Below are 23,706 nucleotides of genomic sequence, written 5' to 3'. Positions count from 1 at the left end.
ATATATATATATATATATATGTATATATATATATGTATACCTATAATATGATACACATTTCTTTCAAAATGGAAAGCAAAAATATATATGTATGTATATGAATTTATTTATTTCTCTCCCTTATCCGCATATTAAGTTTATTTATTCTTTCATTTATTGATTTTCTCTTTAGTTTTTCCATTTCTCTCTCTCTTTTTTTTTTTTTTTCTTTTTCTTTTTTTATTCGCTTACACACGTGGTCGTACCTGTATACCACTTATGTACGCATATGTATAGAGGTTATTTGTTTTTTTAAAACATTCAGAGTTTGATTGCGAGGAGATTGTATAATGTGTAATGTATATTTCATTACATAATGTATAATGCACCCTATGCATACTGTATATAGTAATTACCGTATAAATTATTGCATTTATATACGGATCTCAATTTTATTCAACACGATACAATTAACGATTCGATTACTTTTCTCCTCTTTCCTCTTCTTCTTCGAATACAACCAAATTTTTGAAACTGTCATACAATTCAAAATATTATCATTCGCATAAAAGAAATAGAAAAATGCACAATATTTTTATACTATATGTATATATGCATATATATTATGTATTATTGTTGTTGTTGTTGTTGTTGTTGTTGTTGTTGTTACTATTATTATTATTATTATTATTATTATTATTATTATTATACATTACATACCTATATTTATATCTGTACATTGTAATTTATGGTAATACTTATACCTATATAATTCACATTATCTTTTATTTGTTTGTTGATTTTTTTTTTTTTTTTTTTTTCTACTGCTCTTTTCTTTCTCTATCTTTCGTTCTGCGTTTCGTTACTCATTGTAACGTGCAACTCTTCTGACGTTTTTTTTCTATTATACGCAACATCGTTAACAAAACTTTTTCTATATAATGGCGTCGGATGTAAATATATACATAGTATCGTTGCACACACTGCGCATACATATCGTGTCAGACATAATGACGACAGGTTCATTACGGATCATTTTCACATTGTATATTTTTGTCTAGTCATTTATTTATTCTATTCACTTATTCACCGTATAATGACGTTTAAAGAGAGGCAATTCATTGATATGTGTCGATAATTTCAGCGTGGCCGTTATTATTATTATTATTATTATTATATGTGTGTATATATATATATATATTGCTTTTTAGAGCTATGTTCCCCCCCCCCACTTTTTTTTTCCCCCTCATTACCTATTAGCGATTCTTATTTGATTTATACTTATTTATCTACTGTTTTTTTTTTTTTTTTTTTCTATTTTCCTTCAATTTCTTCACCATTTTCTTTTTACGTTCTTCATCACGCGGTACGTACGTGTTGTTATTATTGTATTCGTATGTATACACGTAATGTATGATTTATACAATACCGAACACCTTGCTGTATCTTACATTCAAACTTCGTGACATTTTGTTCGATGACAAACATGAGGTACGAGTGGAAAATTAGAAGTGGTAATAATTTACCGTACAACGAATCAAATAACCGAACACATCTCTTTGCGTTTCGATTTGTTTGTTAATTTCTTTTTTTTTTTTTATTCATTTCTTGTCTTTTTATTTCCGTACCTTTCTTTTCAAATTTATTATTTTCAAGACAGAGAGAGAGAGAGAGAGAGAGAGAGAGTGAAAATTAAAAGAAATTAATAATTAAATAAAAAAATGATGAGATGAAAATATTCGACCTCGCGATATTTTACATTACATTATACGTGTACAGCAACGTGTCGGGTATTTGTACAGAGATATATGCACGTATATAATACATAAATATTATTTTGATATCTCTGATATTTGTTTCATCACATACCCTCGCGGTATAATGCGTTAAACCCAATCTCTCCGTTATTTTTATACAAATATTGCGTCACGACGCGTTTGTCAAAAGATTTTCTTGCCGATCGCGAAGATTGAAAATCATATGGAAAATAATCATTGATCATCTGTCGCGAGTAGGGGAAAAAATTTGACAAAATTTTCGCTACCTAAAACTGGAAGAGAATAACGTATGTAAAAAAAAAAAAAACCAAAACTAAAATGTGACGTGTAATTTTACACGGAGAGATTGTTTTACAGGTACTCTGCAGAGGTTCAGACTTAGGATGTTCTGTATATAATTATCATTACATATACATCTGTAAATTTATACATATATATGTATATTGTATATTTATATTTTTTATTTTTGTGTATATTAAGACGTGATATGTTGAATTCATGAGTCAATTAATTTAATTTAATTATGTATATAATCTATAATACGTATATATGTCATATTATAATAGGACCCCCGCTGCGTACGCGAGAAAAACTGACAACTTTTTAACAGCTTTTTTTGCAGCCAATCCTTTATACTGCGTTAAACACACCACGCATTATACTTTGATTTTGAAAAATTTTCATCCTCCATACTCCCCCCTCCCCCCCCCTCCTTCCAAATGTTTTCTCAACACTCACACATATCATTACATTCCTATATTCTTATATACCGAAACTATTCAGGAATCGTTTTATAAATTGTATAATTTGCCACCGACGGTCACTTTATTACACGTTGTAACGTGTATTCTCTATACATTGTATAGAGCATATATGTTGTACTTAGATACGTATTATTACGTAACAGTGTCAGTGATAAAACGTCGGGATTCTATTGATTTATACATTATTCTGTATAACAATATTACTACCGCGTGTCCTATTAATCGAATATAAATAGACTTAAGATTTCGTTATGTTATTACATATGTCTAACTACATTACGATGCTTGTGTCTAACTAATCTAAAATCGGATCTATCGTACGCGATACGTGTATATACATGTATAATATACTCTTATTACATTATACGTATGTGTGTGATTTTTTTTTTTTTTTTGCTTTTTCTTTTTTATACGAATTCTTCTTCTTTCCTAACACGCAAAGTTCATTGCGTATTATTTGATATGTTTCGTTACGATTTCAATCTAAGATATCACCTGTAAACTTATTTACGGGATACGTGTTATATGTATATAATTATTCCAATGTATCATAATTATCTTGAGGGTTTTCGTTTATTGATATGTCTGTGTACACACACATATATATATATATATTTTCGCTCTTCTTTCTTTAACGATTCATCGAAATCATTGATATATATATATATATATATATAGGTATGATATTTCTGCCCTTTATCATAAAAAATCTCTTTCGAACCAACGACTAATCCACGTCCGGAAGAAGTTTCTTCTTTTATTTTATTTATTTATTTTTTTTTCTCCTTCCTTCTCTATTTTCCCGGCAAGGAAAAAAAAATTGATCACAATAATCTACAATATCACATTGTACGTAAAACATGTATGCAATACTTGTGCATGCATGGGTGTATCTACCGCAGAGATTTGAAGAAAAAGAAAAAGGATGAACGAGAGAGAAAGCAAAAAAAGAAAAAGAAAAAAAAAAACTTTCGCTCACGGAGTGCTTTTACTGCATGGGGCTGTTCCAGAGAACGCGGTATATATATATATAAATGTATAACATGAATACACAATTTTTGTTACCTGTACATATTTATATATATATACACACATATATATATATATATATGTATACATATACACATGTGTGTATTTCTCTTTTGCGCGAAATCTCGAGTAGAATTTATTACGGTAGGTATGTATAATGCATTTACAAATATATATATATATATATATATATATATATATATATATATATATATATATGCGTTACTCTCACGATGTAAACGTTGCTTTGAATGTGTAAAGTATACGTGTACGAGGTACGTGTGTGTGTATGTAAAGTGAGGAATAGCCGCAGAGATGCAGAGAATGTATTAAACGCCCAGCGGGAATCCTCGAGAGGAAATGCGGGAAATGCGCGCCGCTCTTCGTCGTCGTCAACCGCGTTGCAAAGTAGTTTGAAAAGCGTGATTTTGCAAATAAATTTATATACATATATGTTATGTATACACGCGACGTTTATATACTAAGTAATAGCATGTAGATTAATCTTTTGCTAAAGCAAAATATTGTTTTTGTTTCTTTTTTGTTCACTCTGTTCTATTTTTTAATCTTGACTTGCGGAAAAGAGAAAAACAGAATTCTTATCACTCGATGAATGAGAAGGAAAATCGAGGGATACAGATAGAGAAAAGCTTCGGCAGGTTTTGTTATAAGGATACAATTTGTGCGAGAAGAATTACCCAAGATTACACGTCGCATGGTGGTCGAGTCTTTATCGCTATTACGGAGGATAGATTTTCTAAGAATCGTACGTTATAATTATATAAAGCCAAGAAACCGGAAGGTGGAGTCGGTGTATCCTTGCGGAAATTTTTTTTCACAACGTGAGCATGTCTCACCCGTTTTTTTCACTCGTGTTTTCCGTTCACAAAGTACGCCCGTTTCTATGACGATAGAGTGATTCCGCTAATGCGCACGCGCGGAGTAACGAAAATACAACTTTTAAGTCCTAAGAGTTGGAAAGTGGTATTTTCCGCACTCCGCGCATGCGCCGTCGCGAACAAATCTGACGTCACGTGACCCTAACCTCAATTTCGTGCTTGGTGAAAAAACGCGCCGTAAGGAGGCGACGGTCTGTTCGACTCGCGTAATTTCGATACTCGTCTCCGGCTCACCTACGACTCGTATCGCAAACTCACGCTCGGCCCGAAAAGACCGAGTTTCCTTACTTGTTGCACAATGTAATATTGCGATAACAACAATTCTCTTTATCTCTACAGCAGCAGGTTGGACTTGCAGGCTTTGCGAATGAATCATCCTCAAAATTAGCTTTTGTTCGTGTCTGATATGCTTTCAGGTATCTATATTCTTCATCTTTTTTTACCCCGTCTTTTCTTTCACGCCTTTCCATGCCTTGTAACTTGTAATTTACCGCGGAATCTGCCGCAATTAACGTAAATACACCTTACATATATATGCACGTACGTACGTTTGTACGTACAAAACGAATTGCTAAGGCCCGAACGGCTTAACGCGCATGCGCGTAAATTCGAGAGCAAAAGCGGTTGTTTCGTCGGTGCAACCAACTTGCATAAAAATTTAGACGGCAGTTCGCCGCGACGTTTGTGTATAACCTCGAAAATTTTGACAACTTTCGGCGATATGAATTTACGAAAGTTGGTAGCCCTGAGAAAACAATCTCGCTTGCTCTCGAATTTTAGCGCATGCGCATCGGACCATCCATTTTTTGGCAATTCACGTTCTACATTAAATTGTACATGTGTATTAAGGGTGTTTGAGTTAGAAAATTAATTTGCGATTTTCGACCACGGCAGTTTCTAAAAAGTTTGTTTATCGATGAGAGATTTACGTTATGGAAAAGATCCCGCTGGGTTGATTTTTCACTTTTTTAAAAATTGTTTTAAATTTATACGACGCAAAGGAGACACACACTCGTAACATCGCATCTCGAGTTGATGTTTGAGAAGCGTATTTCACGAATGTTTTTGTCATTAACTCAATCTGGTGAAATAGTCACTATTTAATACGAAATTTTAATTTGGGAGATATGGATTCCCGGTTGCGATGTATCGTTGCGTTACGTATCGTGATCAGGAAAGAAACAACAATCGAAGCGCTACAAAATATTTCTTGACAAATTCGAAAAAGAAGTGAAAACAAACTGTTCAGGTGTTGTCACGGTGTGAAATTGTGAATTATTTTTTGCAAAAACACCTTAATTAACACGACTGGTGTGCATATAACGCAAGGCGGTTTGCCTATAGATTAATTTCTCGCTTCCTATTGTTATACCTACGTAGGTACACAGGGTTATACATACATATTGGTGTATTTATAGACTGCTACACGCTAATTATACACCTGAGGTTGATGATGGATGCGCGTCTGCGAGGCGTGCTGCACGTCGTTATTGCCATTCCGTATTATCATCATTATCATCGTACCTTCTGCCGTATAACCTATCATTATATCCGACGCGTTTGAAATCTATTTTTCTTTTCTTTCTTTTCTTTTTTTTTCTGCCATACAGTGTCCCTTTTTTCAAATTCTCATCTTTTCGAAACCAATTCCACGTAAACCATTTCAAACGTGTCCTTCTCTTTCATTTTCCCGTCAACACCGATCTATAGCGTAATTAAGCAGCAGAATTCAATTTTTCTTTCTTTTTTTTTTTTTTTTTCAAACTCTATCATCGGTGAAGGAATAACCTTTCAAACTGTCATAATAACAGCTGGTTTTCAAAATTTCCTAGCACGTATCGAATATAAAACAAATTTTTTATCGCACGATATTTGTTAGCGCGCGATACTTCGACTTAAATCGAATAGTATTTTTCAGCGTTCTTATTATTATGATTATTATTATTATTAATATTATTACTATCATCGTCGTCGTAATTTTTTATCTGTTGCAAACTTTTCTATCTACCGTATCTACGATAAATTTCTAAACGTGTTTAACGATAAAATATCTCTTACAATTGGGTTGTTTTTTTTTTCGCCGCGAAAATAGAAGAAAAATCGTTTGTCACAATTTGTCGGAACGTTGCTTAACCGGGTGGGAAAAATTTCGACGCGGTGACAAATCGGCGTTGAAAGTATACATTTACATATATGTATATATGTATGTATATATAGTCGATGTATACGTATATAATATACTTATATTCACGGGGATTGCAACAGTTGGGCACATTGCCCAGATTCGGTAAACACTCTTGTAAAATACGTTACATTTACACGCACGTATAAAACGCACGTACCTTATTTTCCTATATCACGTCCTAGTCACGTGCAATAGTGTTATGTAGTCTACGGACGTTATATAAACGGTATGATAGAAAAGTCAAACGTGAATTCGGGAAACCCGGTAAGTCGTACGTAATTCGAGACGCCCTTTAAGGAATCATGGTTAAAGAGAGACAGAGAGAGAGAGAGAGAGAAAGAAAATTCACATCAACAACTTCGAGAATAGTTGAAGAAATGAAATAACGCGAATTTTCCCGTCAAAATTAATTACTCGAACAATATGTTACGATATTATATAATACATATATAGATATAGATATATACTTTCGACGATATCACAAAATTTCGGAGATAACATTATGCTTGGAAAATATTGGACAAATTGGTGGAAGTTGATCAAGCGTTGGATTAATTACTTCGTGTGTAAATAATGCGGAGATTTTATAAATATTTCTGCCGTGGTATTGTTAATTTTAATACCGCACGGCTGATTATTTATCCATGTATATTCTATATCTAGACCTTCGCACGGTGTTCCAGTAATTTTTCTATCTAGTGAAATATTGAGACAATAACACACTGCGTGCTTTGCAGTTTATACTCGTAATAGTAACGAGGATTATGGAAATAAAAAAAAAAATAATTGCTAAATAGAATCATCGGTATGTCTCGTACTTTTGCGGATGTATAACCGCGTGGAATAAAACGCATTCCGGCACGTTTGAAACGCGCAAATATCGGTAATGTATGATATAATTTACTAGCTACGCGTAATATACGCGCGTACAAACTTACAGATCAAAGATTTATGCAACTCGCGTCTAGGTATTTGCAATACACGCACGCGTTGTATATCGGAAGATATGCGTAGAATTTGAAATTGATATGTGAGGATTGCACTTGGTATTAAAAATAGGTATCGTGCGATACAGCGTAACGATAACTTGGCTATTTATTACAACGACGCCTGAATAGCTTCTCGCTCTCTTTTCATTCGTTCCGCGATTTCCGCTTCAATTTTTTGCCACCGCATGAAACATCCGTTCCTGTTAAATACAATAATGATTACAGAAATATATTTTTCACCTCGTTGAAATGAAAAATGTAAACTGAAACAAACGTCGCGAAATCAATTTTCCCGTAGTCGATACCCACGGCAAACAATTTCCAACATCTTTCCTCTCTCTCGAAGAGGGCTAAATTTTTCAAACGGATGAATTCGCGTGATAAAAAAAGCTTGAGAATATTTTTCGAGTCAACTTTTCACCGGTACAAATGTCTCGATTCGATCTTTACTCCTCGAGTACATGTGTTCGATATTCTTTCGTCACAAAAACTTTTATCGGTTGATTTATATATATATATGGGGTATTCCACGCCAAATCAGTAAACTGTTTGCCATAACATTCTGTTTTAAATTTAGCAAGGAATTTTCCCTACGTTAGTACGAACCCTGAAAAGATTCCCAAAAAATTGTCACATTTTTTTAATCACACGTCTTTGCCCTGTGATTTTTAAAAAATGTTTGTGTAAAGACGAGTGATTGGAAAAGAGGTGAATAAATTCTTGGTGAACGTAAAAAATGTCACGATAAACCGTTTACTGATTTCACGTGGAATGCCCCATGTATATAAATACGATGAAAGTTTTAGCTTTAAATTGAATTGAATAGTGGAAGAAAAGAAAATTATTTCACGTTGCGGCCGTCGACTTTCACCAATTTCACACACCTTAATTCGCATATATTCACCCACACTCATGTATATATATACCTGTAATATATGTACAGTAAGTGTGACATACATTATACCTAGAACAATATATAATAATAATAATAATAATTATAATTATATAATTAAAAATACGCGACGCACTTAACAATTAATATAACAACTTCCAATGTGGATTTTTATAAAAATATTAAATCTTTTCATAATAATTAATAATAATTTAACCGTAGGTATGTGTATATATATTATACGTGTATAATGTAGTAACTATTATTTACGATATGTTTTAATATTCTGTTATCCCCCCCCCCCCCCCCCAATTTCCTTCTATATCTTCACTCCCCCCCATTCGTCTATTAATAAATTAATTTATTATTTATACTATTACTGTTATTACTATCATCATTATTATTATTAATAATATTATTATTACTATCATTATACTATCGATATTATTCGGACCAATTTGATCCACCCGACGCGAATCTGCAGGGATAATAATGTGTGTGCGTAACAAGTATTACAATATTATCAATCCTTGATCCGTCGTAGCCTCGTGTTTTTCTCGCGGTGTGCGTTATTACAAAATACCATAATTACTTATCATATGACTAGGCACCTTGTATAATGTGTGTGACGTCCGGACGAAGGATCCTCTCGTTGTCGGAAAATGCTTTTCTTATTTTACTTTATTTTATTTATTTTTTTATTTATTTATTTATTTATTCTTTTCTCCGGCTTCAACTCATTTTTGAGGGATCGCCTTACCTGCAGACCCGCGTCCGTTTTGGCCGGCGTTACTGTTTTTTTTTTTTTTTTTGTTTTTTTCTCGTTTGTTCATGTTTTTTTTTCACCCCTCGCCCATCTTTTACACATTTTTTCTCTTCTGTTTCATTCACGCGACAGGAGAATATATCAGGTATAACAGGCGTAACGGGAGTCTTACGATACTTACTAGAACAAATCGTTGGAATAAATAACAGAAAGTGTTGACAAAAAAAAAAAAAAAAGACACAGATATGTTTGTTTAATCGACGAAAAAAAGTTAAACTTTGCCGTGTGCGATAAATCTTTTGTTTATAGCTGCAGGATATATAATCAATATAAATTAACAAAATTTTTCTTCTCAAATGGGAGAATTAGACAAAGTGTTTGATTTTTTGAAACTAGGCGACGGTAAAAATTCTTTGTCACGTTGTCGAATAAATTTTGGAGAGAAAAAACGAAAAATAAGGAGAGAAAATGAAAGAACGAAAATAATTAATATATTATACTACTAACTATCCGGCTGTAAGACTCCCGATTGCACTAAAGTTTATAAACATACTTGACTCGAATTTTATACCGAGGTATTGCGGGTTTAATACGGAGGGAGAATCGACGTGCGTTCGTGCAAGGATTGATACAGGCGAATATAATGCCGGGAGAACGGAAATGTTGAGGTTACGCATTACTCCCACCCTTACCGACCGAGCAAACTCACCCTTTTTCTTCGTATATTAAATAAACAAACGAATTGTTAAAGGGTGGAAATTTCCACGATGAATTTTGGTACAAGAGAGCGATGCAACGTCTAAATTTGAACCCTTTCCGTTCGTTTGTTTATTTAATATAGGAAGAATGAGGGTGATTATGCTCGGTCGGTAAGGGTAGGAGTGCTATGTGCCTTTAAGCCAAAGAGCTGTAAAAGACGGAAATACCGTATAACGAAGGTTTGAAATTGCGACTGAAGTTCATCGAGTTGAATTTAGTTCAAGCAATATTAACTTTGAGGAAAAATAAAGTTTCAAAATCCATAAATTTCAGCTACGATACCGTAGTCGTCGATGATTTTGAAGAGATCCCAGAATTTGATCATTTCCGCAAGGAAAAGATCGTATCGTCCGAAGGATCTTAACGAACTAGAGCTCATCTCGATTGCCAGATCTTTTTAAAGTTACAAATAATTATGCTATTTTTAGCTGAAATTCACGATTTTAAAGTACTATCGGACGGATACTCCCAACCAAAAGTGATTCTCGGTGAGAATATTTGAACACTTCGCGATGAGTTGACAGTCTGAAAAAAATGAATATCATAACCAAGTTGATAAGATGATTCTCACCGAGACTCAATTTTGGCTGGTAATATCGGTCAAATAACGTCTTAACAATAAGAAGAAAAGTTTCCGTATCACAGCCGATCAACTCGATCCGCATCGTCGTACTTCGATAGATCATCACGACCACGGTCTTACATACAGGTCTGGTAACTCCGGCACTTTTTTAGTGGTAGGGGGTGTCACCGTTAGTGAGGCACACGGTCTTGTTTCCTATCTATCCGCTAGGGGCGCCATCGGCCCGGGGTATGATAGATATAGATATATACCGATAAGATAACCTGCTCATCGAAGTTTTTGACAGTTCGTAACTCAGTGTAAGGTGTGTAAGCGGTGGATCATCTGCACAAGATCTCAAACTGTCTCAAAAGTTGTGAGCCTTCGCTTGACGTTTATGGATTTTGTTGACTTAAACATTTGAGGATTCCGTTAAAATAAAACAATTATCACGCCCGCCATGGAATGCTGGTAAACATCTCAATCATTTTTTATACGCATCTTTCTTCATTTTTGAGTGTTATTCAGGATTGTTGATTCCGAAAAATCAGCTGTTCGGATCTGATTTACGATTGGCTCACCCCAAGGGGGCAGCGCTGCAGACGGCGAAGACGAGAACCACGGTTCTGCCTCATTATCCGAGTCATTCCCCACCCTAATAGTTTCCGGACCTGTATGTAAGACCGTGATCACGACCAACATCCGTCGTCCGATCTACGATCGTCTCTACTCCTCGGGCCATCCTAGATCCTCGCCAACGAGTTCGTAGAATCGTTGATTGTGCTCGTTGAAGAACCGTCTTAGCTTCGTGACGACAACAGGACTGACTCTCGGATGTCTTCGACCTTTGCTCTCGCGTAGACATTTGTCGGCCGTCTCGTTTCTCAGACAGTAAAAGCCCTTCGTGTGATTGAAGTAGAAGTTCTGCCTGCCGATGCGCGGCTCTATGCCGAGGAATTCCTCGATCCTTCTCAGCTGGGGAACCGGGTCCTCGATCAGTTGGTCTCCGTTAACCACGAGGATCTGACTCCGCGAAAAGACCTCCAACCATCGGTGCATGTGCGTGTGGTAAAGCGATATCGCCACTGGTCTGTACGACTCGTTTATCGAACCGTCGGGCAGCAGGACGAGGTCCTCGAAACTACGACCGAACGAGGGTTGCTGAGGCGGTGTCTTCGACGAGGACGTCGCCGAAGACGTTGCCGAGGACGCCGTTGAACCGTGGCTTCGAAGCTGGGTGTAATCCGATATCGTTCTCGTCACCGGCTCGCGAACTATCAGCAATAGTTTCACGCTAGCGTTCATAGCCCTGATTCTCTCCGGTACCTTTTGGAAATCAAGCGGTATATATTCTTCTTTATATTCTTGCGTACGGTAAGCCGAAAAAATTAGAGGAAATTTTTTGGTAAATGGACTCTGGAAGTCGGGGTGTTGTTTTTTACGGTAAATCAGATTTTTATCTTCGTCGGTCAAATTTCACCGAGGGAAGACGGTACGGAGGTAAAATGGTTCGGTCATGTACTTGACGGTACTTTTTACGGTAATTGACTAACCGGTTGACTGGTAATCGATCGGATGTGTACAGGAAAAAAGTGTCCGAATTGGACTCTTGGAACATGGACGTTTTTTAATTAGTCTGACGATTCTCGATGGATTTGGACGAATATTGGTACACTACAGTTTTGGGAGTCGCTGAATCCAAATTTGAAAGCAGAATTGATAAATTCGGTATCGGATTCGAGTTCGAAATGGCGGCTTCAAAGAGGCCTCAGCACCCTTGCAGGTACCTACCAAAAAATCGAGAAGTGGAATAAGTCCTTCGAAACTTGTTACTCGGGGTTTTTTTAGGTCGCTGATGATGGGTCCGTTGTCAGAATTGAAGAATTGCAATATGAAGGATCCAAAACGGTGACAGGAATAGTTGAAACCCATACAGGTACACCGCATTTCGAATTTGAACACAACGGAACAATTTACGCCAACTTACCCCTGTATTAAAAAAACCCCGGGTACCAATTTTCGGTGTAATTTGGTCGGTTATATGTGGCCACCAGTTTCTGCACGAAAACTGTACCAGTCAACCGGTTAATTCCAACTTCCCAAACATCGAGGCGCCTGTAAGGTTTAAAAATAATAAAAAAGCAAGAAAGTTAATTCGAGCATCGTTACCTCGGGTGTGACAAAGTAGCTGGGACTTTTCTCGATGGTGATTTGCCCCTTGAACGAGTACGGCATCTTCCTCCTGTACCACTCGAGGCCCTTTCCGTAATTGTCGTCGCGGTCGAAGAAGTGAACCTCACCGGCCGCCTTCTGTATCTGGGGATGTAGAAACAGCATCTCGAGGAGGGCGCGGGTGCCGCATTTTCTAACGCCGATTATTATCGCCTGGGGTAGATGCCGGCTCGTCCTTGGGAAGTGTACCTTGTTCGAGAATAGTAGCGGCGGCGTGACTCGGACCTTCGAGACCATCTCCTGCACCGTCCTGCCCTCGACACCCGAGGCGGCGTGCAGACTGTAGACGGCGCTGTCGTAGAGGACGTGAAACGTCAGGAATAGGGATATCAGGGCCACGGAGAGGAACGCCGCCGCCATCTTCGGACGCGATATGCCGACGACCAGGATGCAGTCCGCCGCGTCCGCCTCTGCCGGCCTCATGGCGGATCGCGGCATCCATCTGTCGGTCAGACACGTCATTCGTTTTCGATGCCAGCACGGCCTCGATTCGTACGCTCATTTTCTAACTCGGAACATATTTTATTTGAAAACTTGGAAAAATTAATTTGATTGTACGTTATCTAGATAAAAAAAAAAATTATCTCAAGATAATCATCTTTCATCTTGTACAGATAACGCGGGTGAAATTTATCTTTCATTCTCGCCTGGACGAATTTCCCGTTAACCTTCGTGCTTTTTTTTCAGTTACTATATAACGATATTTGAGATAATCATCTTGAATGAATTTAGTCATCTTTCATCTTGTACAGACAACACGGATGAAACTTATCTTTCACTATTGCCCAGCAAATCTCTCGTTCATCTTCGTCTTTTTTTCACTTCTTTATAAAGATATCTGAGATAATCGTCTTAAATGAATTCAGTCATCTTTCATCTCGTACAGATAACGCGGGACAAATTTACCTTTCTCTTCATCGAAAAAAATCTCCCGTTCAGCTTCATACTGTTTTTAGTCATTACAACGATGTCTGAGATAATAATCTTGGAAGAACTTAGTCATCTTTGATCTTATACAGATAACTCGAGTAAAATTTATCTTTCATCGTCATATAGACGAATCTCCCATTCGACTTCATCTACTTTCAGTTATTATATACATAGATATCTGAGGTAATCAGTTTGAATGAATTTAGTCATCTTTCATCTTGTACAGATAACGCGGGTCAAATTTATCTCTCGTTTTCGCCTAGATCAACCGGATGAATAAAATATTATTACTTGTACGATCGTTCGTGTGTATCTTGCGTATTATTATATGTATAACCCTCGATGTGTGAACTCTGACTTATACGAGTGTACGTATGAAGCGGCGGAAAGCAAGCGACTGGACGACTGTTCGATCAATTTGCTGATCTCGTATTACACGTACAAGGAATACATAACCGTCGTATATGTATATGCTGTACCCGGGAGATTCTAATCGTATTTCACCAAACAAATATTGAAATATCCTTCATCCGTTTCTCACCATCGAAACTCCATCGCTTTCATCGATCGCGTACAAAGATTGCATCGCTGTTTGCCGGAGTTTTTTTTTTTTTTTCTTTCTTTCACCCCTATGGAAATCGAATAAAACTTCACTTTCCTTCTTCCTTTTTTTTTTCTTTTTTTTTTTCTCTACAACAATATTCGAAACTTTTCACCATTCTATAGAGCGATTTGAAATGTTTAATTCATGCTTGCTAAACTCGTCGTTCATAATTTTAGTACATTCGCTTTTTTTTTTTTTTTTTGTCGTTGTCGACTCTCTCGCGTTTGTTGGGAAAATTATTCTAGCCAGCGACTGTATATAATTGATTATACGTATACAGGTGCAATAACGCATTGCGATAATTATTCGTTGTAATTATTGTCGAAGGGGAAAATGTAGTTATGAGATTGACACGAGTATTTTCAATTATATAATATAAATATCTGAATATTAGCTACTCGAAAACTTGACGATAGTTGGGTTATGAAATTGAGAAAAAAAAAAAACGTGTATAAAATGGTGAAAACTAATTATTATTTTTTAAATAAATCATCGTAGGTCAACTTACAAAACATCTATGGGGGATTGGTAGGACCAGTCTTGACGAGGCGAATACTTTTTGCTGAGCATCTGCGCTGTGAATTTTCCTCACCGCATTATTTTCAGACCTGTTAACATATTGCGAGAAGAGAAAAAAAAAAAAAACTGGTATTACAAGATTATTAATAACTCGTTTAAATTAATTGTGCGAGGAATTATTAATTGGTGGCAAATGATTTATTATTATTTTATTTATTTATTTATTTTTCTCCTTCAAACTTACGAACTATTAATCATCGAAAATGAGTTGTAGAATTTTTCGACGAAACGTTGATGTTTATTTATACCCGTACTAGTTAATAATAGTTGCGTAAAATTTCAATCGTCGTTGAGATCTTTGATTGATTGAAGAGAATCATTCAACAAGATTAAGATTGTATAAAAATTGAATTTGTATTTTACGTCATACACTTAATACTCAACTATTGTTATTCTGCATACAAAATGGAATAATATTAATCGTTCGTTTCCCTTCGCCAAACTCTCGATTATTTTATCGTTATCGCATCGGGTGAAACTTTGTTGCAATAAATTTACTTCCTTATCGCGATTTAAAATAGCTGCTTGACGAATAGAAGCAAACAATTATTTTTATTTCTTTTTCTTCTTTTATTTTTATTTAATAACGGACCACGGACGATTATCCTGCGATAATATCTCGGCGCTACTTCCTATTAAACATTATACATCGTACACGATCGGACCTAGAGAAAAATGGAAGGTACGATTTTTCATCCCCTCAATTATCGAGCCGCTAATTTTAACCATTGTTTAGATAATCTGACGCCGTATAAGAAACAAACGGACCGAAACAACGTACAGACAGCTCTTCCATTATATTCCATTCCATTCCATTCCATTACATTCCATTCTATTCTGTTCTATTATACTCGATTCTATTCTATCCCAACCACGAATTGTTAAAAGGAAAGGATAATACAAAAGAGTTTAGTATATAGCGAATAATATAGATGTATACGTGTAGAAACTCGGAATCAGGTGACGTGACGTATTTCCGTTTTCCTTACTTCGTCTTGAGTGGGAGGAGAAAGAAAAAGGTAGAGAGAAGTGAAAGTAAAAAAAAACTCAACCGTGATTGAATCTATTTAGGTATCGTATTTATTTAATACTTTGGAATAATTTCTTGTTTCTTTTTTTTTTTCTCTCTAGGGATACGGAAAAATTTTGTTTGCCAAGGTGTGCAAATTATTGACCATGTTTTGCGTTACATCAGTTAGATCCTTTGTTCCAAAATGATAAAGTAACAAATATCTTTTCATTTTCTTTTTTTTTTTCTCTCTCTTTTTCCCTCTCTTTCTCCGACGCGCAGGAATAAGTTCACCATCCTATTGTTACAACACTCTCGTCGGCTTAAAATTTTAAACGAGTCGAGAAAGAGAACGGAAAAAATAAGAGACGAGATGAGAAGAGTCGTTGAAGAATAATTACAATAATTTCGACCGTGAATTTGTCATTCAATTGTCAATTACAAATGTTTGTAAGCGATACAATTTACGATGACAATACAATTATTTATATTCAGATTACGTGAACACATTTATTTACAGATCGTGGATATTATCATGATTTTGAAAAAAAATAAGTCGTTTACCTGTAATAAATTTCTATTTATTTATTTATTTATTTATTCATTTATTTTTTTAATCTCTTTTTACAAATAATCGGTAAACTCGGTTGTAGGAGAAGTTGTTGGAAGTAGAAGGGAACGAGGAGAGAAGAAAGGCAAAAAATGTGATAGTCGATACTCGTTTTAATATTTGTACATATATACATACACATATATATATATATATATATATATGTATGTATGTATATCGAGTATCTACTTATATCCACTACGTGCAGCTGCAGGCTATTAAACGTAAATATTACTGAAGGAGACGTCGCAGTGCCGCAGGGTCTGGTCTCACAAGCTGATAGAGTCATAGATAGTATCGAGGAAAAATCCGAGGCTATTGCATCGGTGGTCTTATAATATTACGCGAGGAACCGCGCGAGTATAATTTTACATACTCGGTATCCACCACCCCCCTCTTATATGCGCTGTTACAAAATTTCGCATGCAAATATCCTACAGGTACACGTTTTATTGGATCAAGTTTTATTCGGATACGGAACGGAATTCGAATTACGTTTTTTTCTTTTTTTCTTCTTTTTTTTTTTACTTTGTCAAATTTTACAAAAATTTTTACAAACCGAGCGTGTCCTTCTTCTTTTCCTCTTACATTTTCTTTCGAACATTTTATCCAACGAACGAAACTCGTAGAAATATTCTTTTCTTTTCACGATCCCCTTACATTTTTTACCCTTGGAAGATGTCGCGGGAAGACAAAAAATAATGATATTAATAATTATATGTTGAATGAAAAAAAATAAAAAAAAGAAAAAAAAATTGTTCGCGATCCGAGTAATCGAGATAAAATTTTTCTATACGCTGTAATACCCACGTGCATATTTGTTATTATATATATATGATACATGTATAAACTATAGGTGTACGTGGGATAAGGAAGAAGAGTTCATCCATCTTCGAAATCCCTTGTGGATATGGTGGAAACGGGAAAGGGGCGGGAGAGATGAAAAAAAAAAAAAAAAAAAAGAGATAAAAAAATAAAATTGAGACGAGAGAAAAATGAAGGAAGGTTTTTCAAGTGGGAGAAAAAAAAAAACAAAAAAAAAAAATTAAGAATACGTAAAAAATTTGCACTATCGTCGATCCTTTTTTGGTTGTTGCAACGCAAAATCAGTTTTTGAAGTTTACTCTACTTTTTTAGACAAATAAAGCGTTAACGTCAATTTATTCTTGCACGAGCATTAAATTTTCGCAACAGTAGGAAGAATATGTAGCAACAGCGATCGTGATGAGAAAGAACAGTAACGGATACTAGACTTTCCGGGTCATAGGTAGAAAATTAATTTTCATTTTCTACCTAGAACTACATTTCTCGATTTTGGTAAAAAATCGAAAATAGCTCAGTACCGAGCTGGTAACTGTGACTAAAAATTTCTCTCGGTGTTTAATACAATTTTCGAGGTCGTGTAAAATTTCTCGCTCAAGGATATGGAAAATTTCGTTTAAAATCGCGCATACGTACACATTCGGCGAAGAGGGGTAAAAAAAAAAAAAAGAAAAAATTCAAAGAAAAAGGAAAAAAAAAAAAAAAAATCAAACAAAGAACGAATCCTTTGAAGATGGAACGAGTGTTCGGCGCAGGAGTCAAGCTGGATTACAAAGAAGACTAAAAAAATGCGTGTACGTGTGTGTGTGCTTGTAAATTCGTCGAGTCAAAGGCATAACTCAATAAAAGGGGGGGGGGGGGGGGGGGATGGCGGCTTACGGAAGGAGGACGGAAAAGCAAGCAGCGAGTTTCTCGTTAATCAGTGCGTAGGCGAGATTCTCGCGTGGCACGTGAAAGGAATAGTATACTACACACACCCTCCACGCCTCTCTGCTACACACGGCTCTTTCACGCGTACAACATCCTCGGCGAGGTCGGGACGCATGCGCCCGCCGTCCCGGTACCAACCCCTAAAAAGACCACCCAGCTCGACGTCCTCGGCCGATGATATGAGTCAAGGTCTGCCGATCGACCTGACCTGCCCGCTTCTGAGCCGCGCTGCCTCCTTCCAATTGCCGGTGGTAGTGGTGGTGGGGGATGAAAAAATAACGGGGGGGGGGGGGGGTTGAAAGACGGAACGAACCCGATCGCTTGCTTAGTTTTAAATTTTTGACGAGCGATCGTTGTTACAATTTTATCCCTCGGTTAGTCGAATAAATATATACATGTAGAATCCATTAACGAGAATATTTTACTCGTCGAAATGTTTCGATATATCGTATGTAACGCGGCAATTTCGAAATTAACCCTGGAACGGGGTAACGGGGGGGGGGGGGGGGGGGAGGACACTCAACGCGAATTCAAATTTCCCGCCGCAAGAGAGAACGATTGTTTACCGTTTTCGACTCCGAGAGACGCGTCGATTTTTTTTCGCCAAATTTTTTTTTTTTTTTTTTGAAATTGTGCGAAAAGAGTTTTTTTTTTTTTTTTTTTTTTTTCATCAAGAAAACGAAGAATATTAAACCCTGCAGAGGAAACTTGACGATACGACGTGCCCGACATAATGGAATTCATAAGATTTGGAGCGTTTTTTTTTTTTTTTTTTCACCGCCCGTTGACGGAATTCGGGTAGAGAAAAAAAAAAAAAAAAACAATGTCACCGTTCTAGGCTTGAATGGAAAGAGAAGTGAGAAGCGAACAAAAAAAAAAAAAAAAAATAATAAATCTCGTTAGTTTTATCCTGCATACAGAAAGCGTCTACCTTTCCTAAGCGAACATTTCTTTCGATTACATACGCACGCGATGGTTGATATACAGTGAAGGGTGAAAAAAAAAAAAAAAAAAGAAAAACTCTCACAGAGAATTCGAAATTTGTAAATGTAGAGAGAGAAAGAGAGAGATGTCAGGGAATTTTTGTGTTATAGTATATAATGGATGATGAAAGCTCATAATAATAATAATAATAATAATAATAATAATAATAACAATAATTTTTGTTACATCGTGCAGAGGATTTTCTAAAATTTGCCCTATTTCTGTGGTGAAATATTTTTTGGTCACCGTATAATTAGCACGATAAATAATTCGATTCAAAAATATGTACCTTGATATTTTCGAAAATCAAAAAAAAAAAAATATTCACACGTAAGGTAAGTGTACCGGTTATTGATCCTGTTTCAATTATTGACCTGTTTTTTTTTTTTATAGTATCCGTTTAGTCCTCACTTTTCAAATCATCAAAAAATAAATTTGTATCGTCTCTAACTATCCAGCAATTGATTTTGTTCATCGATAAACTGATGATTTCTGTCTAAAATTAATAACACTGAAAAACGAAGGTGTCCAAGCGTGTGTCGATAACCGTTACACTCGCCATAATCGAAGAAGAGCAGGAATTTTGAAAAATATGAATATACCACGATAAAGTAGAAAAGCGAATAAAATGAAATGAAAATAAAAGATAAAACCCGACTTTGCGACACTAATTTAAACTCATTAAACTCCTCGCCTATCGAACACTCGTCGTGTATTTTTGCAGCTTATCGTTGCCTATTCACACACATATACACACCTATGTATACCATACAAGTTTGCGTACTACCGTAGTAGTCACGTGCCATTTTAATCGCTGCTCAGTTACTCGTCGCATTTATAGCACCCACGTAGGGACGTACGTACGTACATAGATACACGAGTACCTATAGATAGACTGTGGATAGAATAGCAGTGCATTGTATGTACTTGCCGGGCGAACACACTGGGTGTGCATGTATTATGCAGGAGGGATGGGGTTGACCGACGAGGCTGCAACCCTGACGTATAACACACCTTATAACCATTCATCGACCCGAATCCCCGCACATAGAGTAAATTTCCTTCCGCCTCTTGTTCGTATAACCTACATTTTCCAAGATGTATAAGGTATGTAGGTACATGTACGTACGTATGTATGTATGTATCTATATATGTACATATATGTATAACCTTTCTCAGCTGCATCGCACCGCGAGATTAAAACCTTGGAATCAATAATATGCAAACATTGAGACTCTGTCTCCCTTTCTCTCTCTCTCTCTCTCTCTCTTTTTATTCACAGGCTTTTTTCGAATTCCTTTGACGGGTTCGATTTTGGGAAAAAAACAACAACAATTTCGTCTCATTTTTTCTAAATATGCGAATCATCGAAGGTTAATTGAAGAAATTTTTTAAAAGAAAAGGAGGTGGACAATATGGTGAATAAATAAATAAATCGTAATTTCTAAGTGGAAGAAAATTTTTATTAAATACATATCGGGAGAATCTCTTGTAAGTTGAAAACGAACCGCGCACGCGCGAGTTTTATCGGCTGTTCGCGCAGGCTGGCCAACCCGAGTTTTCGGCCGTCAAACTCTTTCCGCCGGCAACGTGGTTCCTACGAATTTTCGAGGTTAGGATCTCGAACAATCGAGACGGCGACTCGGAAAGGTTTCGGAAGCATTTGTCGTCGGGGCGGAAAGTCGATTCTTCGAAGAACGGTCGGAACTCGACGCTTACGCTCTTTGAAAATTCAAACGCAGACATTTTGCGTAGGTTGGCCCGCCTGCGTCGCGGACAAGAATATCGCCGCGGGAACGTTTCGCCGACCAATGAGATTTAATCATCCGGCGCACGCGCGGTTCATTTTCAAGTTTCAAGAGATTCTCCCGGTATACGTATGTATACGTAGTGAAAGTTGGCGATATTCCAAACATGGATAGATTATTCATAAATCGATCGAATCTGATCCTCTTGTTTTCTGCTCTTCTTATTGTTTTCATTTTCTTTTCCCACGCAGCCCCGTTGGTCATTTTAACGTTCTACGGTGTATCTGTAATTTTTCGTATGTATGGTGGATCGATAGTCAGCCAAGCGGGATTAGTATTATACGTATAGTATACGAATGATACAACTATGTTCAGCCTTGCTAACGCGCATCTCTCTAAATACATTATTATACCTGTCGGAAATAATTATCGTAAATTATGCAATATTACACGTTGAATGTGAATTCAGAGTTATCGATTCTGCTCGATATAATCGATACGTCAATAATGTTTTGCGAAATGTTGTAAACTAAGTAAATTTATAAATTATTTTTATTTTCGTTATTCACTTGCTTTAACGTTTCAGAAAATAACGTCCCAAGTTTTAATCACACTTCTTGTTGTGCGGTAATAGCGTAAAAATCGCGTCATTACAGTTGTGTCGGAGAGTAATTAAACATTCACTCTGAACAAATTATATCATCTCTGCACAGGTTTGGAAAATAATTCATAATTTTGTTTTATTTATTTTATTTTCAGTTCCCATCGCGGTGACGTATCGTAAAAATTCAGGGGCTTTTTGTATAAGTGATAGAGAAAAACGGCGGATCGGTTCTTCTCGCAGTAGTAAAGGTCCGAATCGAGTCAGCCGAAAATATTGCCGATTTTTAAGAGTTTCTTTTTCTTTCGCAAGGATAACTAATTAATAAAGTGATCGGATTGTTGATATTTTATTAAATGTATGTTAAACTAGTTTCGTATAAATTGTTTATTAAAAAAATATTTAATATTAAAAAAAATATGGGCCTGACTTTGTATGAAACAAGTTTAATATACGCTTAATACAAAAATACCAAAAATCCGATTCTTTCATCAGATTGTTGTTACTGTGAAAAAAACTTCAACTCTTAAAAATCGGTCGTTTTTTTTCGACCTTCAACGTGGCATTCCCCTTCTTAAGAAGACCGAGAGAGAGAGAGAGAGAGAGAGAGAGAGAGAGAGGTGGGTGAAAAAAATTTAGCAATGATCAAGGGACGACACTCGCTGATTTAGGCTTGAATTTCGGTCGAGGTTGTTTGTCATTTTAGTATCTCCTTTCGCTCTCTCACATTCTCCGATAACTTTTTCTAACCGTTTTTTTTCCCCCTTTCATCTTTTTCATTGTCACACAAACGGGCAATTCAACTTTTTCGAAATAAAATGCTAATTGGCACGTGCATGTATTGCAGGTTTTATTTGCACACGTACTGAAATTTTTTTTTCAAACGATTTCACGTCTGCGGTGTGAAAATGTTGAAGTGTTACTATCGTCGAGTTTTTACTGAATGCAAAACATTTTCTACTTCGATACTGTGAAGTTTTAAAGCAGGCAGATATGTTATAAAAAAAAATAAATATATTGTACACATTTAACTTTCCATATCGTTTGTAATATAGATTTATAAAAATTGATTTTAGCTTCCTTCGAAAGTTCCATAATTTTAGAAAACGTTACGATTTCTCTCCTATTTTCGATTCTTGTTTACAATTCTGGGATTCGAATTACTTCGACATATTTTAAACAAAAAAAAAACGAAAATCGCTGTCGCGCTGAATTTGAAAAGGCGTGAAACTTCCCTTCTTGCCGTTTCCTCTCTTTATTTTTCCTTCCCTCGCATATCGCCGGCAGACGAGCTGCGACCATCGACTTTTCTCTGTTTTGTATTCAGCCTCTTCGTTCCCTCGACCCAATTGCCGGTGGGGGAGGGGGGGGAGGCACGGCCGCAAAGCTGGGGTGGGGAAAAAAAACTAGAAAAAAACTAGATGAGGGAAAGGAGAAATATAAAATCGGGAAAGAATGTAAGCCAATAGATCGGTCGGGACTTTTTTTTCGCATTTTCATTTCTTACCAACATTTTATCGTTTTGCAGAATTTTTCGGTTTTACGTTCGTTTTGCTCTTGTACAATTTTTATCAATTTCTTTATTCCGTTTTTCAATCTCTTGGCAGAAATTTCAACCAGCGACGACCGCTTGGTTACAAATAATCGATGCATCGATTAATCGATTGTATCGTATTTTTTTGAAACTGTGAATTTGAAACGACAATTTTGTAAATTTCATCGTGCAGTCTCGAATGGCGGAAAAGTTTTTTTTATAATTTATCGTTTCGTTGAAAATATATTACGATATCAGGTGCAAAATATTCATTCATCTTTCACTTATTGTACGAAATAGGTTAATTAGTAAGCAAGACAATGATAATAATTGTTACTAAAAATCCTATAAATTGATATTGTATTGCATTGTTCGCGGGAGTGAAAAACAAAAACCGATTGTGAGGAAAAATAATCGATTATACACGATTAATCGGTTTAATCTAAAATCAATTATTTTTCGTCATTCTTAATTTTCACCATCTTTTATATTCTACTTATGTTTTTCTCTTATAACTCTCT

The 23,706-nt window shown here is 36.0% G+C and overlaps 1 protein-coding gene and 1 long non-coding RNA gene across 3 annotated transcripts in view; one reads left to right on the top strand and one right to left on the bottom strand.

Annotated features, from left to right (window-relative positions):
* LOC138191027 (uncharacterized) overlaps positions 1 to 23,706 on the top strand; it is a 97,491-nt gene that overhangs the window by 49,876 nt on the left and 23,909 nt on the right. The gene's annotated exons all lie outside the window — the stretch shown is intronic.
* Hs3st-A (Heparan sulfate 3-O sulfotransferase-A) overlaps positions 137 to 23,706 on the bottom strand; it is a 50,215-nt gene continuing 26,645 nt past the window's right edge. Inside the window, exons 3-5 of the mRNA XM_069136459.1 lie at positions 14,877 to 14,976; positions 12,772 to 13,276; positions 137 to 11,928 (exon numbers count right to left, since the gene is read on the bottom strand). Of these exons, the coding sequence (XP_068992560.1) occupies positions 11,329 to 11,928; positions 12,772 to 13,276; positions 14,877 to 14,938 (1,167 nt within the window). The 5' untranslated portion in view covers positions 14,939 to 14,976 and the 3' untranslated portion in view covers positions 137 to 11,328. The remainder of the gene's footprint in view (positions 11,929 to 12,771; positions 13,277 to 14,876; positions 14,977 to 23,706) is intronic.

This window comes from Neodiprion pinetum, chromosome 5, assembly GCF_021155775.2.
Source record: "Neodiprion pinetum isolate iyNeoPine1 chromosome 5, iyNeoPine1.2, whole genome shotgun sequence".
Lineage (NCBI taxonomy): Eukaryota > Metazoa > Arthropoda > Insecta > Hymenoptera > Diprionidae > Neodiprion > Neodiprion pinetum.
Note: the sequence above shows the minus strand (reverse complement) of the source record. Positions and strands in the feature narration are given on the sequence as shown.